The 17472-nt window shown below is 46.3% G+C and overlaps 1 protein-coding gene across 1 annotated transcript in view; it reads left to right on the forward strand.

Annotated features, from left to right (window-relative positions):
* PFKM (phosphofructokinase, muscle) overlaps positions 1 to 14701 on the forward strand; it is a 42724-nt gene extending 28023 nt beyond the window's left edge. The window contains exons 15-22 of the mRNA XM_053373030.1: positions 2175 to 2262; positions 3013 to 3165; positions 4236 to 4400; positions 5756 to 5817; positions 6954 to 7065; positions 8474 to 8573; positions 13535 to 13640; positions 13966 to 14701. Coding sequence (XP_053229005.1) covers positions 2175 to 2262; positions 3013 to 3165; positions 4236 to 4400; positions 5756 to 5817; positions 6954 to 7065; positions 8474 to 8573; positions 13535 to 13640; positions 13966 to 14113 — 934 coding nt within the window. The 3' untranslated portion in view covers positions 14114 to 14701. The remainder of the gene's footprint in view (positions 1 to 2174; positions 2263 to 3012; positions 3166 to 4235; positions 4401 to 5755; positions 5818 to 6953; positions 7066 to 8473; positions 8574 to 13534; positions 13641 to 13965) is intronic.
* Positions 14702 to 17472: the final 2771 nt, after the last annotated feature.

Here is a 17472-nt window from a genome sequence, read left to right on the forward strand (position 1 = left end):
GCAGCTCCTCTCCCTCCCTCCCTGCCGGCCAGGGAGGAGGGAGGCTCCAACTGTGTTGCTTGGCTGCCCGCCCCGCCCCCCTCCGGCCTCCTCTCACCAGCCTTGGCCCCCGGGAGCCCCTCCCCACCGGGACTGGCGGGAGCCTCGGGCCCTTCTGCTGCCATCCTCCTCACAGCTGCCAAACTGAGCGTCTCTGCCTGGGGTAGCATCTTCGTAGCTTGTACTTCGTTTTGTGCGAAAAGTGGTTGCTGCTTGTAGTTATTTAATTGCAGTGTTTCATCAGCTTGAGCAGCAACCTCTGGAAACGAAGGGCTAAAAACTGGCGCTGCTCTCCAAAATTATCTGGTCCCTTTTAACTTCGTATCTCAGGTGGTTGACTAAAATCCCTTATTTTGGCTGCTGATCCCTTATTTTCGAGGCTGCTGGTCCCTTATTTTCAAATCTATAAGTTGACAGCTATGGAGAGGTGTCCATGGACGGATGTACTCTGTGTTTAAAATAAACACAGCTGCTAATAAAAAATAAAATAATTAAAATAATTAAAAAATAAACACCGCTAGTAAACATACCTGAGGAAAACTTTTTCCTGTTATAAAATTGAAAAAAAACACGTCCCTTTTATAGCTTTAAGCAGAGGTGGCTAACTTGTGGCCCTCCTGATATTCCTGGATTCCAACTCCCAATCAGTATGGTCACTGGTTAAGGATGATGGGAATTGTAGTCCAGCAAAAAAACCAAAACCAAAAACAAAAATGGAGGGCAACAGGTTAGTCACCCCTGCCTAAGTTTTTTACTTTTAGAGTGTGGAAAAGACACTGGAGACAATTCTCCATATTTCTACAGGAGACACTGTACTCCTGGTTGGAAGAATACAAGCTCAAGGCAGTGATTTGTGTAAGAATGTGCCCAGCAGCCTCCTCAGAGGCTGCTGCCTTTGTATATGGATAGTGTGACTGGATGCTCCAATGATGCTGGATGCAGAGGCAAAACAGAATTACCTCAGTCAGCGGAGGCTGACTGGAAAGAGCAGTGACTCATGCAGAGATGCATCAGGCAGCCTCCACTGAAGCTGGGAAGTTCTTCTGTGACTGCATCAGGAATATTTGAAAGCTCCTATCATCTCCTTTGCTGAAGCACAGCAGAATTGCCCGTCCCCCTGCAGAGGCTAACTGTCTGGAAAATGAGAGTTACTGGGGATAATGGAACTTTCTATGAGTGAAATCAAAGGGTACCATCGCCTGCCTCCCAAGACTTACTGAATCAGTGATTCCTGAATTCTCGGTGTTTTTCTAGCTTGGCATGGCCGGTGCTCCTGTCAAAGCCCTTGTCTTGCCATGGAAAGGTGAGATAAGTTTGGCTGTTGACAAGATCCCTCTGTAGGGAGTCTGAAAGGCTTCTTGATTCTTTGAGGGGCTCCTGGCAATGCAGCTGACCAGATGATGGCTGGGGCAGAGGTGGCACAGACGACAGAACAAGAGTTCGCCATCATGTCTACCATGTGGTAGTGACGATGGTGGTGAAGAAAGCTTATTTCTCTGCTTCCGTTGCATCCTCAGCGAACCACTCAGCAAAGTTTTTTCCGAGTGGGGAGTGGACTGGCTAAATCTAACCCAGCCTGAAAGCTGCAGTTGAGGCAGAACGCCACTTGCCAGGTTGTAATGTGAAGCAGCAAGATGGGATTATATCGTTTTGATCCTTAAAACTCTGTGCTGACTGCCTGTTAGCCACTGGCCCCACCAAAGGCGTTGGCACCTTTGTTCAAAGCCATATAAAACTTAGGGCCCAAGGAATGTAAGGCGTGCCTTCGCCAGTACCTGCTGGCCTATGCTTTAAGATTGTCTGGGCTGGTCCTGCCAATGGTAGTGATGGTGGGGACAAGAGGCAGGGCCTTCTCAGTGGCAGCCTTCATCTGTGGAACTCACTGCACTTGCTTTTCCCTCACATCAACAACATTCAGGCACAAATAAAAAAATTGCATTTATTCAGCCAGGCATTTGGAATCTTAACTGAATGGGGACCCGTTAGTCAAAGTTGTATTAGCCACTGTATTATGTTTTAGTTGTTGGCGTGGATTTCATTATTTTAATTACTGCATTTTTTGCTTGATGTTAACCATACGAATGAATAAGAGACTAAACAAAAATGGAGTGCTGATTCTTCTTCCTCAATGACAGGACTCTACCTAAGAAATACTTTGAGCAAATCAGCAACAACATCGCCAGTTTTAACATCCATGGGCTCATCATAATTGGTGGCTTTGAGGTAGGTCTCTGGCACGCCTTAGGCTCTTTAGAGCACAAGATCTATAACAGAAGTAAAGCACTGTTGATAGGATTAACAGACTGGTGAATGAGTATGTCAGTTTTCACATTCCACAGAACATTCCTATAGGCACAACATGACAGCCATTGACAGTGGACTGGAAGAGGCACTCTTCATCCAACATCCAAATCCTAAGATAGAACAGGGTGGGCTCCGATGAAAGTTAGGTTATGGCTAGGATGGAGAACTGCCCAGGTGCTCCTGGACTCCCAACTCCCATTGGCCACAGGTAGCATGCTCATTGGCCAGGGATGATGGGAGATACAGTCCAACCAGTGGCGGAGGAACCCTCTCCGGCACCCGGGGCGGGACAAACCGCCCAGTGGCGCACGCGTGACATCTGTACGGACTGTACACGCACAGCATCCCATACGGACTGTGCACACTGTCCATATGGGCAACTGTACAGACTGCACATGCGCAGCAGCCTGTATGGTCGCTGTGTGAGAGCGGCAGCCTGTATGGTCGCTGTGCAAGAGGGGTGCCCATACTGACTGTGCTCACCCTCAGCCGCTCTACAGCTGGGGGGAGGCAGGGGCCATCTTGTCAAACCCCCCCCCCCGAGTGGAAACCCGGGACAGCCCGCCCCCTCCGCCCCCCACTTTGTGCACCCTTGAGTCCAACAACATCTGGAGGGCCACAGTTTCCTCAACTTAATAATGGAGGCTTTCTTCTTTCCCCTTTCTGTAGGCTTTCACCGGCAGCCTGGAGTTGATTGAAGGCCGAGCCAAGTTCGAAGAGCTCTGCATCCCGCTCTGTGTTATTCCTGCCACCGTCTCCAACAACGTTCCTGGCTCTGACTTCAGCATTGGTGCAGACACAGCCCTCAACACCATCACATCAGTAAGGCATTCATTGGCTTCCAAGCTCAATGAATTTCAATACATGCAGGGCCAGGTGGGGTGTGGCAGCTGCCTAACATAGTGTTTTGTGGTGCAACAGCCTAGGAAGCTGCCTTATAACTGAGTCAGACTATTGGTCCATCTAGTTTACTACTGTCAAAACTGCCTGGCAGTGGCTCTCCAGGAGTAGAAATACACTGCAAATTTGGAGGATTTTCATAGGCTGCTGAGATCAGCTTTTCGTGATGCAGAATTTGGCTGTTATTCCTTCGGCATCTCTGATTAAAAGACATGCCCACCTGATAAAACCCTGGATAGGTGCTGCCAGCCAGAATAGACAGTTGAATGGTCAAATTTGGTATTCGGCTGTGTCATGTCTTCAGAAGCAACGGGGAGGGGCTGTAGCTCATTGGCAGAGTGTGTGCTTGGCTTGCCAAAGGTTCTAGGTTGGTCCCTGCCACGTTCAGCTCAGAGGATATTGGGTGATGGGGAAGACCCCTTCTTTGCCACGAAATCTTGGGAGGGCAGCTATCAGTCGAGAGAAGGCAGTATGTCTGACTCAGTCCAAGACAGTTGTTGTACATTTATATGTCTATATATTTTAGGGATGCGGGTGGCACTGTGGTCTAAACCACAGAGCCTAGGGCTTGCCGATCGGAAGGTTGGTGGTTCAAATCCCTGCGACGGGGTGAGCTCCCGTTGTTCAGTCCCAGCTCCTGCCCATCTAGCAGTTCAAAAGCACATCAAAGTGCAAGTAGATAAATAGGTACCGCTTCAGCAGGAAGGTAAACAGCGTTTCCGTGTACTGCTCTGGTTTGCCAGAAGCGGCTTAGTCATGCTGGCCACATGACCCGGAAGCTGTCTGCGGACAAACACCAGCTCCCTCGGCCTATAGAGCGAGATGAGCGCAGAACCCCAGAGTCATCGGCGACTGGACCTAACGGTCAGGGGTCCCTTTACTGTTTACCTTCTTTTAACTTGCAAACGTAAGAGTTGCCAAAAATTTATACAGAGAATTTGCCCCATTCTGTCTTTCTGAGCAGGGTGCCATTTGTTTGTTTAATTCCCTAGACTTGTGACCGTATCAAACAGTCTGCAGCTGGCACCAAGAGGCGGGTGTTCATCATTGAGACCATGGGAGGATATTGCGGCTACCTGGCTACCATGGCGGGACTGGCTGCTGGCGCAGATGCAGCCTATATTTATGAAGATCCTTTCACCATCCATGACTTGGAAGTGAGAACCGTTTGCAGAGGCCAGAGGGGGTTGTTTCCTTTTTGAAAGCTCCTGGGAGAGCAGCATAGTCTAGACTGAGTTCCTTACTCCACTCTTAGCAGCCTCTGCTGTAAATACCTGAATAGTCATTCCAAAACTGTGCGCTGGGGTAACACCAGTATGCTGTGAGAGGACTGCTTGTGTGCCATGAAAATAAATTAGAGGAGCGTTCCTGCATAGGTGTTCCTGCCTTCACTGGAAGCAGGTAATTCTGTCTAGTCTCTGCTTTGGATGTGACTGGTGTTCAATCACTCCCAAGAGAAGAGCACAGCAGAATTGCCTCTTACAATCACTTCCAATTCAGACTCTCATTTACAGAATTGCCTGTCTACAGAAAAGGCTGCCTGTTGTATCTCTGCATGAGTCACTTCTTTAGGCTTGCTCCAAAGGCAATGACTCATGCATAAACACAGGGGCTAATCTTCTTTAAGAATGGGCAATTCCTACTCTTGCATACTCTACAAGCCAATGTTTTCAGAGGCAAGAGTGAAAATACCATATTTTTCGCTCTATAAGACGCACCAGACCACAAGACGCACCTAGTTTTTGGAGGAGGAAAACAAGAAAAAAATATTCTGAATCGCAGATGCCAGAACAGCAAGAGGGATCGCTGCACAACGGGGATTGCTGCGCAGCCTGCATTCGCTCCATTATACGCACACACATTTCTCCTTACTTTTTAGGAGGGAAAAAGTGAGCCTTATAGAGCAAAAAATACGGTACATACCTATAGTTCTCATTCAGGAGGAAAGTGAGTCTCAGGCATCTCACAGTGTAACACTTTGCAACTGTATGTGCAGATGACAAACATGTGAAGTCACTAATGTGAATAGTTTTGGGTCTGCGATTTGACTTTATTAAGTGGGTTAATCTTACTCCTTTCATATTCACAATCCAAAACATGACGTCATGGGCTTTAGTGCAAAGTTTGCATATCCCACCTTCACACAGGAAAGTCTTTCCAGGAATACAGTGGTACCTCGGGTTAAGTACTTAATTCCTTCCAGAGGTCCGTTCTTAACCTGAAACTCTTCTTAACCTGACGCACCTCCAGTGCCGCGCCGCTTGAGCACGATTTCTGTTCTCATCCTGAAGCAAAGTTCTTAACCTGAAGCACTATTCCTGGGTTAGCGGAGTCTGTAACCTGAAGCGTATGTAACCTGAGGTACCACTGTACTCCTTTATAGAAAATAAGTCTTGACTGTATGATGGTGGGAACTGCAACTTGGCAACAAAAGCTACGATAGCTGGGAGATGTGCTCAGGTGTAGTTTCAGAGATGGAAAGTGAAACCATGATTCTCTCTTTGGTAAACAGATGAATGTGGAGCATCTGACTGAGAAAATGAAGACCACAGTGAAGAGAGGTCTCATATTGAGGTATCTTACTAGGCTTAGCCATCAAACAGCTGGGGACTGGATGCTCAGAAATGGTTTCTGTTAGCTAAAAAGAGTGAAGATGGGCAATACCATTGTAGGAGTGGTGGAAGCAGTCTTCTTCTTCTTTTAAGCTTTAACCATGTATGCTTATAACTTTCTATTCTGAGCTGCCTTCTAAAACAACATTGGTTCTGCAGCTTTTCAGATAAGGAAGCAATTGTTGTTCCAGAGTTTCCAGTATGTTTTCCAGGCACTCATTGCAAAAAAGAAGACTGATTTGGGGGAGGAAATGCATTTTTTGCTCCAAGCGAGCTTTAACTGCACAATCTGAATGTGCCAATATGTGATTTAATCCCACCCCAGAATAACAACAATCTGGAAGTGCTCCAAGACGTAGAATTTCAGAATGAGAGGTGATCTAAGTGATTAGTCGCAAGATTCTGCCCTAAGATAAGATTGTCCATTCCAAATGTATTTGTTAATATATATATATATATCATACCTGTACCCCACCCATCATCTACGTAGTGGCTGAGTAAATAGGGCTCATTTTGTTTTACCCTCACAACTTAACCTTTGAAGTACATTATGCTGAGAGAAATTTACCCAAGAGTGGTGTGGAACTTCATGGCAAAGTAAAGGAATTTGCACCTGGGTCTCCCATCACTGCCAGGACCACACTGACTTTCGCTTATACTAGAAGAGAAAGCAGGCTATGGTCAGAATAAAATTATGGTGGGCAGAAGCAGTTTATTATGGAGCAATAATGCATTTCCAGTGTAAACAGGCTGCAGAACAAGGGAAATATTTAGTCAGTTAAGCTGTAGGGCCCACGCCAATCAGACAAATGGGTGTGAATCCTGGGTCTACATTCATACAAAATACAGAAAAAATCTACACACACACACACACAGCGTCCCTCCACCCAGTCAGCCAAGCAAGAGGCATTATCACAGTACAATGACACATTCCAACCAGGCAAAAGTAGTTGAGGAGAGCTCAACTCACCTGAGGCTTTCTCCCCTCTCTTAGCACAGTGTTCTAACATTCCATCTCTTTTCTTTTAAAGCTAGTTCTTAATCAGTGTAGACCTGTCTTCCTGCCTCATCCATACTGGGTGTGTTCTCTCTTTCTAGGAATGAAAAGTGCAATGAGCACTATAACACCGAGTTCATATACAACTTGTATTCTGAGGAAGGGAAAGGCGTCTTTGACACCAGGAAGAACGTCTTGGGACACATGCAGCAGGTATGTCTGGAGCCTGGCTATACTGCTACAGCTGCTCAAGCAAATAATACTGCTTTTAGTTCCACGAATGCAGAGAAGTTGAACTCCGGCTGAAGACAGAAATAGACCCAAAGGACTGGTTCCATCTAGAGGCCTCCAGTTGACCCACGCTGCCTTATGTTTTGTTCCAAAGGGAAAACACACAAACACACACAGAGAGTATTCTGTCTCCCAAGCGCTCTTACAAGGCCTCTCTACCAGCATCAGAGATGGAGAAATGCTTTTTTTTTTTTACTCTTCATAGAAATATGGTCATCTGTCATGGATGCTTCAGCTGCATTGCAGGGGGTTGGACTAGATGACCCTTGGGTCCCTCCCAATTCTATGATTCTATAATAAAAGGGAGAGTTTCTAGGACCTCTCTGCAGCACTGGGCCAGTGGGAAATGGCTGTCTCTTACCCTTTACCTGTGAAGAGCAGACAGAGGGATTTATGTCCTGATCACAGTATGGACAGAGATTTTACTACCCAATTTCAAGTGCTGAGCACCAGGCTGCTGAGATTGGAAGATAAAGCTGGAGCGGTTGGTGGGTCACTTGCTCTGCCAGGCTATACAGGGCCCTTAGCCACTCCCGCTGTAATCGATCTTCCATTTGGAGGCTTTTAAACCACAGAGCCTAGGACTTGCTGATCAGAAGGTCGGCGGTTCGAATCCCCGCGACGGGGTGAGCTCCCGTTGCTCAGTCCCTGCTCCTGCCAACCTAGCAGTTTGAAAGCACGTCAAAGTGCAAGTAGATAGGGAAAGATCTGCCAAAAAAGCTGAAAAACATCTTCATGTATGCTACAACGGCCGCGAGAGTTTTAATAGCGGAAGGATGGAAGACTGAAGAAACCCCAACTAAAGAATCATGGCAAGAAAAATTGATGGACTATGCAGAACTGGCAAAACTGACATACAAGCTGCGGGACAAGGATAACTGTGACTCTAAAGATGAATGGTAACCCTTTACAAAGTATTTGAAGACGCAACAAAGCGAACTGGATGGGTTCTGTGGGGGGAGGGAGGAAAAATGGGGGGGGGAATAAGGATGATATGTTTCTGGATAATATGTTTTGTTTTAATTTTGAATAAAAAAGTTATTTAAAAAAAAGTGCAAGTAGATAAATAGGTACCGCTCCGGCGGGAAGGTAAACGGCGTTTCCGTGCGCTGCTCTGGTTCGCCAGAAGCGGCTTAGTCATGCTGGCCACATGACCTGGAAGCTGTACGCTGGCTCCCTTGGCCAATAAAGCGAGATGAGCGCCGCAACCCCAGAGTCAGCCATGACTAGACCTAATGGTCAGGGGTCCGTTTACCTTTACCTTTTAAGCAATTCCTGCAACTATGATTCTCAATGACAATCAAGCTGACTTTCCCTTTACCCATCACAGGGCGGCTCACCAACTCCCTTTGACAGAAACTTTGGAACGAAAATGGGCGCTAAAGCAGTGGCGTGGATGTCCGGCAAGATTAAAGAGTGTTCCAGGCATGGTATGTGGATGCTTTTGACTGGGTAGCCTGTTACACCAGGGGGTTAGCTATGGCTGCTGGAGAATGAGGGATAGGAAAGAGAATCCAGATGTTTCTCCCTGCTGCATCATGCCATTAATGAATTTGGAAAGAGGCATCACCCTCTAAAACTGCATAGGCTACTTGTGCTATCAAAACCAGCTCAGTGTTGTCCACGGGTCACTGATAGGTTGTGCTCTGTAGGGTTTTAGATGGATCTTTCCAGTGGGGATCAATCAGATTAAATCTGGGATATTTTTCATGTGAACCAGGTGCACAACCACTGATCTACAGCCCTGCTTACAACTCCCTTGCTCCTGTTGTCAGGTGACTGTGAGGGAACCTTTGTGGTACCTCGGGTTAAGAACTTAATTTGTTCTGGAGGTCCGTTCTTAACCTGAAACTAATCTTAACCTGAAGCACCACTTTAGCTAATGGGGCCTCCCGCTGCTGCCGCTGTGTGATTCCTGTTCTCATCCTGAAGCAAAGTTCTTAACATTTCTGGGTTAGCAGAGACTGTAACCTGAAGCGTTTGTAACCTGAGGTACCACTGTACTTTATAGAGTTGTGTAGAGGTTGCCCCAGGCTCTTCGGCCCTTTTAATAGCTCTCTTTTTCCCCCCTTAGAAAAACCACGCAACACTTGCTTTTAAAGTTTAAAAATAACATGGCTTTGACTTGCTGTACTTGCTCTTGTCGGATTGAATGTACCAGAGAGGTAGTTGATACTTACTTTACTGAAACAGATTTACATGAATTCGTATCTGAGACTGACTGATATTTACAGACTGGCTCTGAGGAAGGCAGTACCATAACACAACACACTTGCTGCTCTCACAGCTAAAGTTCCACGTACAGTGATAAATGAACAAACTGGAAAAAAACTGCCTCAGTATATATATTTATGACACCACAAGATTCTATGCTACAGCATTAACCCTTTGCATAGTATTTTGAGTGCAGCATTCCCACACCTTTGGCGCTGCCTGTTTTGGGGAATTACCATATTTTTCACTCCATAAGACGCACCTGACCATAAGACGCACCTAGTTTTAGAGGAGAACAAGAAAAAAATATATCTCTCTCTGCGCAGCGCCTCTCCAGCAAAGCGGGAGGAGAAATGGAAGAGGCTCCTTTTCTCCTCCCGCTTTGCTGAAGAGGCGCTGTGCAGAGAGGGAAAGCTGCGCATCGCCTCTCCAGCGAAACGAAGTCAGAACAGCAAGAGGGATCGCTGCGCAGCGAAAGCAGCAATCCTTCTTGCTGTTCTGGCTTCTGGGATAGGCGTACCAAGCCTCTTCAGGGCAGGGGGAGCGTTCCTCCCGTAGCCCTGAAGAGGCTTCGGGCGGCTATCTGTGAAGCCAGGAGAGCAAAAGGGATCAGTGCGCACCGATCCCTCTTGCTCTCCTGGCTTCAGGGATAGCTGCGCAGCCTGCATTCGCTCCATAAGACACACACACATTTCCCCTTACTTTTTAGGAGGGGAAAAGTGCATCTTATAGAGCAAAAAATACGGTACCGATTCTGGTCTCTGTTACATTTTTAATGTTCACCTGATGCACTGTATTGTGTTTCATTACTGGCGAGTTTTTTGTTTGATTGATTTTGTAAGCCAATCTTGAAGACCCTCTGGCTAAAACTGTATTTTAATGGATGGTGATATCAGTTACAGAATGGGCAGCAAGGGAGAGGGAGCTGTGGCCTTCGGGCTCTGCTTGTGGACATCCCAGAGGCATTTGGCCCCCACTGTTGGAACACAGATGCTGTTAAAGGAATGAGGAGCCTGTAGCCCTGAAAATATTGTTTGACACCAACTCCCATCAGACCCAGACAGCATGGTCAATGGGCCTGGATGATGGAAGTTGGAGTCCAACATTTGCAGGGGACTGTACACGCAGTTCCCACTATCCAAAAATTCACTTCTCCACACGTAAAGAATTATGTCCAAACCTTGCTAATCTTTCTGCAGATTCAGATATCCAGGCAACCAGATTCCTAGTTCATTTGTGCTTTGCTGGTTGGTGGCAGCCATTTTCACGCAGATACCATGGAGGCAAGGGTGGGGAGGACAAATCAAGAGATCAGTTTTTTCTTTTGGCTGCAGCCGTTTCAGAAAGAAACCATGGAGAGGGAGGAAAGAGATGGGACAAATCCTGCCTTAGAAATATTTCCATAGGAAATCATAGACTTATTATGCATCCCTTGCCTAACTAAAGATTTCCATGGAACGCACTGTGGTCGCCCATCAGGACCTGTGTGTATAGATTTTACCAGTTAACGCTTTCTTCACATACACAAAAGTCCTTCCTGATAATTAACCAATTAATTCATATTTTCTAAATAATATTAAAATAAGAGCAACTGGGGGAAATGGTGCCTTCTAGGACTGTAAGAATTACCTAGTATTCATTGTATATGGAGTATATAGCATTGTATATAATATTCATTGGATATTCATTGGATATACATTCAGAATGTATATGGAGACAATTCTGGGCCAAGTTTATTTTCTTTATTAACCCTTTAGATTCCCTTCAACAACAGAGGTTCTCGGGGTGGTTTATGAATGCTATTTAAAGCGCAATAAGTGGGTGATGATAATAATAATAATAATAATAATAATAATAATAATAATAATAATAATTTATTATTTATACCCCGCCCATCTGGCTGGGCCTCCCCAGCCACTCTGGGCGGCTTCCATAAAAACCAAAAATACAGTAAAATATCACACATTAAAAACTTCCCTGAATAGGGCTGCCTTAAGATGTCTTCTGAATGTCAGGTAGTTGTTTATCGCTTTGACATCTCCTGGAAGGGCGTTCCACAGGGCGGGCGCCACTACCGAGAAGGCCCTCTGCCTGGTTCCCTGTAGCTTTGCTTCTCGCAATGAGGGAACCGCCAGAAGGCCCTCAGCGCTGGACCTCAGCGTCCGGGCAGAATGATGGGGGTGGAGACGCTCCTTCAGGTATACTGGACCGAGGCCGTTTAGGGCTTTAAAGGTCAGCACCAACACTTTGAATTGTGCTCGGAAACGTACTGGGAGCCAATGTAGGTCTTTCAAGACCGGTGTTATATGGTCTCGGCGGCCGCCCCCAGTTACCAGTCTAGCTGCCGCATTCTGGATTAGTTGTAGTTTCCGAGTCACCTTCAAAGGTAGCCCCACGTAGAGCGCATTGCAGTAATCCAAGCGGGAGATAACCAGAGCATGCACCACTCTGGCGAGACAGTCCGCAGGCAGATAGGGTCTCAGCCTACGTACCAGATGGAGCTGGTAAACAGCTGCCCTGGACACAGATTTGACCTGTGCCTCCATGGACAGCTGTGAGTCCAAAATGACTCCCAGGCTGTGCACCTGGTCCTTCAGGGGCACAGTTACCCCATTCAGGACCAGGGAATCCTCCACACCTGCCCGCCTCCTGTCCCCCAAAAACAGTACTTCTGTCTTGTCAGGATTCAACTTCAATCTGTTAGCCGCCATCCATCCTCCAACCGCCTCCAGACACTCACACAGGACCTTCACCGCCCTCACTGGTTCTGATTTAAAAGAGAGGTAGAGCTGGGTATCATCCGCATACTGATGAACACCCAGCCCAAACCTCCTGATGATCTCTCCCAGCGGCTGCAGATAGCCAACGTTCATCATACTCAGAGAAGACCTACTGCAATGAATGAACTTAAATAACTTGGGCCTATTGAGTTCAGTTGATCTATTCTGAGCATGGTTTCAGCTATCACCCATTGTGGCATTGATAAAAATACAAACAAAATAAAACAGTAAACAATCATCAGTATTTTTTAAAAAACTTAAACACAATAAATTCAGCAGTGATAACTAATACAACATCACCCAGAACACTCTGGTGTTTTGCCCTATACTCTTGCTATACTGCATATCTGCTCACAAACATGGATTTTGACATAGTATGTTAAGATCTCTCCTGACATGATACTTTATTATGTTCTTTAAAATTTGATAAATTCACATTTCTTCTTAATCTTCTCATCTCACACAGTTGAACCATTCCCAAATAGTAGCAATCCTACATGCATCCTAATACTTGGGGAAATCTGACAAATTCATTCTGAACTTTTCCCAGGGCTACATAATGCATTAAAAGCAAATTGTGGGGGAGGGGTGTGTCTGGGTCCCCCCAATATAAAACCAGTACAGATTTTGCCATCATTTTAATTTTATTGTCAATTGCTCACCACCCTAAGAAATTATGTTCAAGAGTAAGGTAAAGGTAAAGGTACCCCTGCCCGTACGGGCCAGTCTTGACAGACTCTAGGGTTGTGCGCCCATCTCACTTAAGAGGCCGGGGGCCAGCGCTGTCCGGAGACACTTCCGGGTCACGTGGCCAGCGTGACAAAGCTGCATCTGGCGAGCCAGTGCAGCACACGGAAACGCCGTTTACCTTCCCGCTGGTAAGCGGTCCCTATTTATCTACTTGCACCCGGGGGTGCTTTCGAACTGCTAGGTTGGCAGGCGCTGGGACCAAGCAACGGGAGCGCACCCCGCCGCGGGGATTCGAACCGCCGACCTTTCGATTGGCAAGCCCTAGGCGCTGAGGCTTTTACCCACAGCGCCACCCGCGTCCCGCATGTTCAAGAGTAGTCAAGGATTATTATGATTAACGAAAGCTTATGCATTTTAACTGTAGACAAATAGTTGAATTTAACTTGTAACTTACTATATAACTTATTGTGGACTTTTCGCCACCAATCTTTCACATGAACAGGCATAAATACACCCAGATATTAAATTCCAGAGGATTTCCTTGAGAGTATTATTACTGCTTTGCTGAACTATTTATTAATGTTTAGTCTGCATTCCAGAATAAAATCTTTCCAGGGTATCTAAGAATATTAAGCAATAAAAACGCAAGTCCTCATTTTTCCAGATAATGAATTTGATGAGCATTTCCCACAATTTCTTTTTTTCAGGTCGTATCTTTGCCAACAGCCATGATTCAGCTTGCCTCCTGGGCATGCGCAGACGGGCCCTTGTATTCCAGCCCCTCTCCGAACTCAAAGAGCAGACTGATTTTGAGTAAGTGTCTCCTCTGTCTTATAAACTCAGGTCAGTAAGTGAGGCAGTATCTGCACCTGCAGTCAGGGTAATCTGCAATCCACAATATACCTGTTAGAAGTCCAAGAACCTCACTAAAAATAGTAATGCAGAAATGGTTGCTAAAGACTCCCCAAGGCTGAGCCTTTTTGCAAAGTGAATGATTGTGTCAGAGCCCTGGAATCAATTGTCCTTCAAGGCTTTCCATAGGCTGGACTATGATGGGCCTTTGAACTGCTCCAACAAGGCTCTTCTGATTGTTCTTAGGTGTGTCCTCAAACGCTCATGACCTCTCTCTATCCAACAGGCACCGCATCCCCAGAACACAGTGGTGGCTGAAGCTTCGTCCCATCTTGAAGATTCTTGCCAAGTACAAGATTGAGTTGGATACCTCTGAGACAGCTCAAATAGAACATATCACTCGCAAGAGAGTATCCGGAGAAGGCGCCCTGTGAACAGCTAGCAGCTCTCCCTTTTAGTTATGACACTTAAGGAGACCTCTAAAGCAAAGTATTTATTTTTCCCCAGTCCCCTTCCCCAGTTTAGCATGCAGCTGTCTCATCTAGTGCTTTGTGTAATGACTGGGACTGCATGCCTGCCACGAATGGAGGAGGCAACACCAAATGTCATCTAGTGCCATGTCATCTAGTGCCATATCTGCAGTATGTGAATGAATGAGTTAAAGGGAAATGTATGTCATTATATTCTACTCTTCCTTTTAGAAAGCTCAAGACAGCTGACATGGGGCTCCTGGTGGTCTTCTGTTCAGGCACCAGGTCCACTTTTTCTTCTGCTTTACTGGTGCTTATAAGGTTAGGTGGCCCTCTGTCTGAGGGTGGAGTGGGGATTTCAAACAGGAATGGTCATTTCAGCTTAAGTTCATCATGTTGAAATCTGGACTGGACTGAATATATTATTTTGCTATCAGGCCCTCTCCTTTGAACAGTGGCAGCTACCCCAGAACCCACAGCTGGGGTAAATTATAGCTTTGTGATTCAAGCTCTTCCAAATGCTGAAAATAAAATGGGAACTGTTTCACTAGAGGTTGCTGTTTGGATCTGCCATTTCAACACCATGTTTTTTCCTTCTTCTTTTGTAACATGCACAATGCAGGGGGAGTTGGACTGCAGGTATGGGAGATTTTAAAAAACCAAGCTGCCAACTGGCACCCAGCATTCAAAACTTGCCAGGCACATTTTGCACCTGGCTATTAGCCACTTAAGGGACGCGGGTGGCGCTGTGGGTTAAACCACAGAGCCTAAGACTTGCTGATCAGAAGGTTGGCGTTTCGAATCCCCGTGACGGAGTGAGCTCCCGTTGCTCGGTCCCTGCTCCTGCCAACCTAGCAGTTCAAAAGCACCTCAAAGTGCAAGTAGATAAATAGGTACCGCTCCGGCGGGAAGGTAAACGGCGTTTCCATGCGCTGCTCTGGTTTCGCCAGAAGTGGCCTAGTCATGCTGGCCACATGACCCGGAAGCTGTACACCGGCTCCCTCGGCCAATAAAGCGAGATGAACCCTGCGACCCCAGAGTCAGTCACGGCTGGACCTAATGGTCAGGGGTCCCTTTACCTTTATCAGCCACTTGCGACCGAGTCAAGATGCCCGGGTGCTAGGATGGTGCCTGAAGTCTCCCACCATCTGGAGGTGCATGCCTAGGAATCCTTGACTGTTTTCACACACCAGCATTACATCATGTAGAATTCTACCAGTTATATTTTATCTGCACAATCAGAATGAATTGCAGGAACTAAAAAGTCATCTTGAAAAATAGTTTTTGAGCCGTCTGGTGCCAAAATGGCAATTTTGGTGACTGTAACCCAGGTTTAAAATGAGCCATTGGGGTCTAGCTTATATATCTGAGTTTTTACACTGCTGGCACCTATACTAAACTAGACTGCATGTAAACTTCCATTTGCCAAAATACACACACCACTCTTCTTATCTGGGGCAATCTCCACCTCTGTGGATTTAAAACAGCCACTGTGAACATCGTTTGAAAACACCCTTATTAAGAAGTGCATAAAAATATGTGAAAGTGCAACAACAGCTCTTAGACACATGGAACAAAGCTACATGCAGACACTGGGGTTTGTACAGTCATACCTCATGTTACGTCCGCTTCATGTTACGTTCTTTCAGGTTATGTCCCGTGGCGACCCGGAGGTACCGGAAAGGGTTACTTCCGGGTTTCGCTGCTCGCGCATGCACCAAAGTGCAAAATGACGTCACGCACATGCACAGAAGCAGCGAATCGCAACCCGCGCCGCTGCGGGTTGCGTTCTTTTCATGTTGCAAATGGGCCTCTGCAATGGATCCCGTTCGCAACCAGAGGTACCACTGTAGTGCTATATGCTTATTCTCCAACCTCCTAATTGATGGCCCAGCTAGCTACAAACAGTAGTGCAACTGTACAACAGGAAGGCAGACTTCAGGCTTGTAGATTCTAGTTTGTTCCTGACTACAGTCCCAAAATCTACTATCCAGAAGCTGGTGCAAAATACAGCCAACACTTAAGGGACTTCAGTGGCACGGCTGAACGGAACTTGCAGTTCCTACACATGAAAACCCATTCCTGGTTATTTCGCTCCCTCCAGGCTTCCTGCACTTTAGCACACACACAGAGGAAAATAAAATGCACACGTAATAAAGTAACAGTAACCCTATGAAAAGGCAACGATGGGAAATAATTACAAAATGGTTTCCACCAGGCAGTGTCTCCTACCAAGTTCCAAAAAGCAGAGGCAACAGCACCAGGCAGTCCTCTGAGTCAGTGCCTTGACTTAAAAGGCCTTCTTGCAATTCATCTGGTGGGAGGACTGGGGAAAGGCCTCTGAAGTAAATTTTAGTAACTATTAAGTACCTCAGGGAGTTGTTGAATGAGTGTTTCCTCTCTTTCCCTCTGCATCTAATCCTGGCCCTCTTTTTTGCTTGTGCACTCAGAATTATGTGCCTGTACATGAGGGAGTTTTGTCTTCCACATTGGACGGTGCTGTCTGTATATATTCTCTTCCCTAGTAAAAAATGTAACAACAGTCACCTGAAAAACAGCAAATTACTTTGAAAATGCCAAGCTAGCCTCCGGCTTAGTCATGCTGGCCACATGACCCCATATTGCTGGCTCCCTTGGGCAATAAAGCGAGATGAGTGCCGTAACCCCAGAGTCGTCCGAGACTGGACCTAACGGTCAGGGGTACCTTTACCTTTAATGAACTTACAAAACTGACAATAAAACTCAGGGAAATGTTTCACTGGCAGTGGTGTTAGATGCACAGTTAAAAAAAAAAATCACTCCAAAACATGATAGAGGCAGGAACTGTTTGTATACATTTCTTCCCGGCTACTTATCCTTACTGAAAAGTGAAGTGTTTGATGTTGTCATCCTCTTCCTTTGGCAAAATCCACTCCACTTTAAATAGAAACCATGTTAGTTGCTGTATTATGCCATACTGTGCACACCGGAATGACTTCTGGGTTCGTGGTGGTGCGGCAATCTGACAGCTATCTGCTGGAGAGATGGCAAGAGGAAATAGCAGGAGACCAGCAGCACGACACTCTCACAATGAAAACACACTGCAAAATAAATTGCTTCTACACCACCATTTTTAATTAGCAAACTTTTAATACTCCACACAAGTTATTTGCTCACCTAACGAACCTTCTTCCTCCATAGCAACCAAACACTTGGGCAAAGGGAATTTTGAGCTCGTGGCATGATTTGTTCCTCCCAATACGTGGCTTCTCACTGTCCAGCATGTACTCAGGTAGGCTTAACTCAATGGGAGAGAGGTGTTCCCAGAGTGGATGGCAACTGCA

Source organism: Podarcis raffonei, chromosome 2, assembly GCF_027172205.1.
Source record: "Podarcis raffonei isolate rPodRaf1 chromosome 2, rPodRaf1.pri, whole genome shotgun sequence".
Lineage (NCBI taxonomy): Eukaryota > Metazoa > Chordata > Lepidosauria > Squamata > Lacertidae > Podarcis > Podarcis raffonei.